This window comes from Choloepus didactylus, chromosome 1, assembly GCF_015220235.1.
Source record: "Choloepus didactylus isolate mChoDid1 chromosome 1, mChoDid1.pri, whole genome shotgun sequence".
NCBI classification, from domain to species: Eukaryota; Metazoa; Chordata; class Mammalia; order Pilosa; family Megalonychidae; genus Choloepus; species Choloepus didactylus.
Window position 1 is genome coordinate 100,975,740 of NC_051307.1, and position 6,730 is coordinate 100,982,469.

The 6,730-nt window shown below is 40.1% G+C and overlaps 1 protein-coding gene across 1 annotated transcript; it reads right to left on the reverse strand.

The window, feature by feature from the left end:
• Positions 1-656: 656 nt before the first annotated feature.
• On the reverse strand, positions 657-1,677 carry LOC119540086 (methylosome protein 50-like). Its single transcript, XM_037844142.1, is given in 2 exon segments — positions 657-879; positions 881-1,677. Coding segments are annotated over 2 exon segments (1,020 nt in total).
• Positions 1,678-6,730: the final 5,053 nt, after the last annotated feature.

The following is a 6,730-nucleotide window of genomic DNA, read 5'->3' on the forward strand; positions in this document are numbered from 1 at the left end:
ATCATCTTCAAACTTTTTTCTATGGGATCTAACTTATGACAGAAAAACACTCATCTCTCATAAACACAACTCCACTGGGGGGAGAGGGAGCACATATTACAAATGCACCAACCATACTCTTTATTCAGCCTAAAAATGGATGTCTAATTCAGTTTAATGGCAAGGACATGTGCTAAACTGGTTGTGTCCTGGCTCTACATCAAAGGGAGCTGGGCTAAATTTTCATGAAAGGGAGTATTTCCCATGATACAGGGAATAAAACTCTATTAAAAAAAAAATAAAGTTGTAGTATAAGAGTTGCTTCCAAGAATCTAGGGATGCTCACATCCCTTACCCTACCCAGATGTGGCCAATACTTCATGTATAGCTAGCTACATAGGAATAGGACTCTTTTAAAATTCTCACCACCACCAAAAACTGTATCTACACCCACTTTCAAGACAAACACACAAACATACATATCCATTTTCAAAAAAATTTTTTCTCCCAGGATCCCAGAATCCAGCCACCCCCAGGCTCGAAGACAATGCCTATTAACTGCGTAAATGTAGCCTATCAACATACTATACATGGCTCCTATCTTGTTTCACAAACTGAAAGGGCAGGGATACTGGGAGTGGACACTCATAGGGGACTTGTTTTTGCTTAAATCCAACCTACTCAGCAACACTCTTAAGTCCAAGGACCGGGACAGGTTCAGTGAGCACAATATGGTGGATGACCTGATGGTCCCAGCCCACTGTGGTCAGAAGGGAGTGATTGAGTGGGGACAAAGTAGCATCTCTCACAAAGTCTCTGTGGGCTTGGCTTCTAAACACCTCAGAAAGGCCAGAGTCCAGCACAGCGAGTGAGCAGTCTTCACTGATAGAGGCCAGGAACAGAATAGTGTGGCAGGAACACCAGCCCAGTGACACACTGGGAGTGCACAGTTGAGCTGAGGGCAAGGCTTGCATTTTTGGTGTCCACAATGGAGACAGTCCCATTCTCATCACCAAAGACAAAGGCTTCACTTTGCTGAAGATGCCAAGCCAGTGAGGTAGGAAGGAAGCCAGAGGCAGTGTAGCCCAACTGTGATGCCGACTTGGGAGAATGGGTATCCCAGAGTAAAATTCTACTGTCCTCACTGCATGAAAGAAATACAGAGTCCTTGTAGGGAGAGGCAGCAACACAGGTGACCTGCCCAGAGTGAGCTCGGTATGAGTTCAGAACTGTCTGTTGAACAAGGTCCCAAACCTTAATGCAGAAGTCTTTGCTGCCGCTGACAGCTTGTGTGCCAGAGCTCAGGACGCTGACTGTAGATACAATATCATCGTGCCCATACTTGCAGAACTTGCTGACAATGAGTGTCTCATTCTCATCCCACAATTCAACTGCACCAGAATCTGAAGCCACTAGGATACCTCTGTCTCCAACCCAAGTGAGGTCAGCCACTCCGGCCTCCGTCTGGACTCCGGCGAAGCAGAAGCCTTCGCTGGGGGCGACACAAGGGTCCTTGAAAAGCCAGAGAGAACCAGCCCAGCAGCGGCTACTCAGACTTGAGGCCCCGAGCAGGAGCGCCCCATCGGACCGGTACCGCGCAGCCTCCAGCTGCCGCTCCATACAGGCGGGTGCATTAGGGGGAAGGTTCCGCTCGCGGATCGCCGGGGTTACCAGGGGAGGCGGAGCTTCCTTCCTCATCTCCACGATTCCAACTCCAGCCTAGACCCAAACTAGTCGCCAGCCCAAACTTCAGCTCTGGCTGCGATCCCCCTCAGAGAGCATTTTTAAGTTTGGTGAATTGTTGCTGCCGTTTTGGAACAATACTTTAAAGGAATATAAGTATTTGCCACTTTTCTAGAAACCACTCCTGGGGGCGGGGGGGAGCTGTCATTTACATGTAGGTCAATGCACACCGGTATACAGCGACATACTTTCATTCCTGTGGGGGCAGTCAAATGTAACAGTGAAATAAGGAGGCACTTGTAAGACAAATAATGAACTGAGTGATTTTAGTGGTTAAAACACAGTGTCTGGAATTACTTATATTCTTCTGTGCTGCAACAAACTATACAAAGTAATTGTTCAAGAATAATTGCCTTGGAAATGAGTGGCTTTCTAGATAAATGTACCAATATTTTACAACGAAATATACGCTTAATCTATTTCTAGATATAGGTAGCAAAGTATTTCCTCATATTCCCCTAGTGCTTAGGACAGTCATAAATACACATCATATATATGTTCAGAAAGGTTTTTTTAAGAGAATGAAAAAAGTATATATTATTTAATGAATTGATGGATTCTTTGGTGATCGTTTAGCACCTCATATGTGTACAGTACATTACTGTTTATCAGACACTTTCATATATACACAATATAATTTGTTACCAAAAGATTAATGATATACTCACATGTGCATGAAATTTGGGATTCAAGGATAAAGGTTTGAGTTCTGGCTGTGCAATTTTCTTTTTATGTAAACTTGAGCAATTAAAGAGTCTGATTCTTCATTTCCACATCTGTAAATGGGTTTAATAAAACTAATATCATAAGTGTTGCTGCAAGAATTAAGTGAGAGATTTCATGTAAAAAGCAATTTATTAAATTAATTCAAATGTTAGAACTTGTAATTAGTGATGAACAAGGCTTGGCTCTGAAAATTAAATTACTTGACCAGAGTCCACAGCTCTAAGTCCAGATGGGGGTTACAAATAAAATAATCATTTACCATTTTATCATCCCTATGAAACATATATGATATACAGTGTTCTTAAACAGTTAACTTCATCATCCTTTAGTGAGAATTTTTATTAGGATCATATTTTGATATTCATTCAAGGCTTCAAGTTCCCCTCTTTTAATGCATATTATAGACCTCTACAATAGGTTTATACTCACAAAAGAAACAAGGGCCAGATACCCAGGCTTTTCTTCACTGACTAGAGAGTGCGTCATTAGTCAAGGCAAGTGTGAATGCTCAGATACAGGAATTAGTTCCTTTCCAAATCCTACCATCAACTCACAAACTGTTCCTGTTTCATCTGAGCCAACCTATTTTGTTTCGCACTTTCTAATTTAATTTCTTAGTTTTGTGCAGTTTCCAACTGATTCTCACAATGATTCAAATATTTACTATCCACTCTGTTTAGAATTCTATGCTAAATGCAGTGAAGAATACCTGGAGGGATTAGATTTTAGAATAAAACTGGCTTTCAGAGATTTGAAAATAGGCAGTAGTTATTCTTTGATAGTTCAATAAGCAGTAAGAAATGCCCCTGATTCCTGAGGAGCCTAAATATTAACCACCATTACACTACTTCCTCTTTCAAGATAGCATCATCTGAAAACACTTGTCTGTCACCCTCTATTAATAAACTAATTGATAATTCCACACGGCAGTTTCGGTTTTTCTACATATTGCAATTGCACACAATCTTTCCCTCCAAGAAACCTTTTCTTACACATCTCAAATTGAACTAGATTCTCCCTTTTTTTTCTCCTATAGAAGACATATTTTTCTCTTTGTATCACTTCCTTTAGTTTACTATTATTAGTCTATTGAATAGGGTTCTCCCACTTGGCACTTTGAAAGTAGGCAATTTCTATGTTTTATTCGTTTTTTTTGCTCAGGCACTATGACAGTAACGTAGATATAATTCTGTTCAAAAAATACTTGTTAAATGACTGTTTGGACCATCCACAGTGTTTGTCTCAGCAACCTCCCACCTTTTCCATTATCCATCCAGCTAGGCAAGACATCAAGGAAGATCTGGCATCGTAGTCAAGAAAATAAAAACCTCACCTTGTGCCCATGTAAAAGTTAGACATATAACATAGAAATCGGTTTAACATAGTCATTTTCCACAAAATGATGAGGGAAAGGTTAAAGCCTTTGGAACTAAACAAATCCCACTTTGCCTTGTGCATTTCTTTTACCATGTAGGTACTAGCCTCCCCAGTAAATTGAACCAATCTGGTTTCATCTCAAAGCTGAGCTGTAACTAAACCAACTCATCCATATGGCATGCTGCTTTCTTTTTTGGTGTCGCTGGCAGAAACTTCAAAGACGTTAGAGACTTGTCCCATCAGGAAGACATATGTGATTCTTTTTGTGAGGGTAAAAACTATGGGACAGTTGGGAATGGTTTCTCAAAACATGGTGCTGGAATTAGGACAGTCAGGGATTCAATGTTAGATGCTGCCCTGGTTTTCAATGTAGGGAAAGTAAACATGGAAGTCTAGTGGCCTAGAGGATTACTCTCTCCTTAAGTGAGTCTGCATTTCTTTCTCCTCTTTTCTTTTTTTCTCTTTTCCCCCTGAGCTGCTGTGGATTTCTTTGGAATGTGCTGTTCATTTCAGCATGGATGCACTCAGCAGTTTGTGGCCCGCTGGGCTGCTTTACTTCACCAGCCAAGTTGTGCTTGCCAGCTTTTGTTGAGAAATAATAGGAGGTCATACATGGTGTCAAGAAAATGTTGGCATGGTTAGAGAAACAGGTATTGTATTGTATTAGTTGCAATGAATTAAGACCTACTGATGGTAGGATTAAAGAAATCTGTGTCTGGCACTCTCTGAAGTCTGATGGAGCTTACAATGAGCATAGCCTGGACACTTAGAGAGGCTCAGCAAGTCCCCTGGCCTCTGGCCTGCAGATTCCAGCCAGACTTGCCCAAGACATCTGGGAGGCAAGTGCAGGCCTCCAAAGATACCTGCCTAGAAAAGGAAGGACACACAGAGGTAATAAAAAAAAAAGAAAGGGGAAACTACTGACAGTATTCAATAAAATATCAAAATAAGCATAAACATTAATAGTAGCTAACCCTCTACTGAGTGTTTTAGAGTAGATGAGTCACTGGTCCAAAAGCTTTAAATGTATTAAAGAATATCATCTCACAATCACACAATGAAGTAGATGTTACTTATATCCCCCTTTTGCAAATAATAAAGTAAGGCAGAGAGATTCAGTAAATTGCCTAAGAGTTCACATATAGTAAAGTGTGGATTTGGCTTTTCAACTCAGAATATTTGACTGCAGACCCTGTGTTCTTAAACATAGGCTGTGTCACCCAGACTCTATATATAAACTAGAAACACTACTTTGTGATTAGGAAAAATGAATATGTGGGAAAGAATCTTAAAAATATGAAATGACTGAGCATATATGTCAGAAATCAGCTGCTTTTAATGAAGTATTAGATGAAGGAATTTACGTTCCCATTCTTTGATACAAGCAATTTATTTTTTCACTTTTACATGTCATGCTAGGGAAGCACAGCCTTGAGCCCATTCTCCCACTTAATACCGGCTATCTGCTCCTGAGTCCTTCCTTTTCATTACAGAATCTGGAGAAGTTGACTGCTTTAAGAGATCACTTATTTAAATTCATGAATATATAGGCTGGGAGGCTCAAAGTTCTTTTCTGATAATCCCAACATATGGATTATCAGGAGATCTCTTTCTATTTACTGAATATTCTCTTGACAATAGGACAAATTCTCCTGCTTCTTCACATTTCATAAATTTTTAAATACTGATGTTGCGTGTAAAAGAATGGTAAAGGATGAGGTAGAATATGGTTCTTACAATTTCTGATATGGATTTCATTAAGTAGTGCCTTGTGACATGGCACCAATTCATTAAAAAGAATCATTCTTTCTCTCTGTATAGAGATGGAGATAGAGTTAGAGAGATAGAGTGGCGGGGTGGGGGGGGGTGGAGAGGGAGAGAATGTAAAATTTTCAAGGGGTAATTCACTTTACCCTTTACCCTGTTAAGTACCTAGACTGAAGGGACTGATCCGTCTGTTGCTTTGAGCAGAAGTTGAAGTGTTTGCACAAATCTCATGCTTTAACCTCCCTAGAGGACTTGGAATTGGATCACCAGGAATAGAAGGAGTTCTATTTTCTTTTCATCCCGGTCGCCAATTACTTGGGCTATCAAAGCCTCTAAAATTTTGATCCTATCAGAAATTTCATTGGTTGCAACTTCATTTAGAACTGGTTCAACTTTGTCTAATGGCATTGAAGATTTGCTCAGTGCTTTCACTTCAGCAGGGGCCAGTGACTAAATAATGCAAGATCTCTAAAATGAAAGACTCTTTGAGAGTACAAAATTGCTAGTCTTCAAAGCTGCAAGACCTTCATGAGACTGGAGATTGCAAGATTGCAAGACTGCAACACTGAAAGACTGCAAGATGTGAAAGTCTAAATCTCCACTGAAAGAGTAAGAAATCTCCAGATAAACAAATTTTTTTTCTTCAAATTCACTGAGGAATTATAGACCAAATATATTTTTAAAATAAACAAACAAACAAACAAACTCAGAAGGGATGATCACAAGAGACAGACGATGCTTTCATACCTGGTGTCGGGTTGGAAGCAACAGGTTGGGGAAAGAAGCAAACTCACCAGAGAAGGTCAGACTTCACAGACAAGGAGAGATCAGCCACCCTTTTGATTAACTTGTGCTCTGGTATGCCAGATTTTATTCTGGAAGAGCCCCCAAATAAAGATAACCCTCTCTGTCACATTATTCTCTTGCATAGGAAATGTGCTAATTAAGCACAGGGTAGAGAAGGCACTTGAGAGCAGAAAGGGAATTTGCAATCTTGTGGTCTTGCAGTTTTAAAATTTTGTTTTTTTTTTTTTTGTAATCTTGTAATCTTAAAGGCTTGGGTTCTCACAGTTTCTCAGTTTCACAGTTTACAGTTTTGCAGTCTCCTGGTCTCACAATCTTGTAGTCTTCTGGTCGC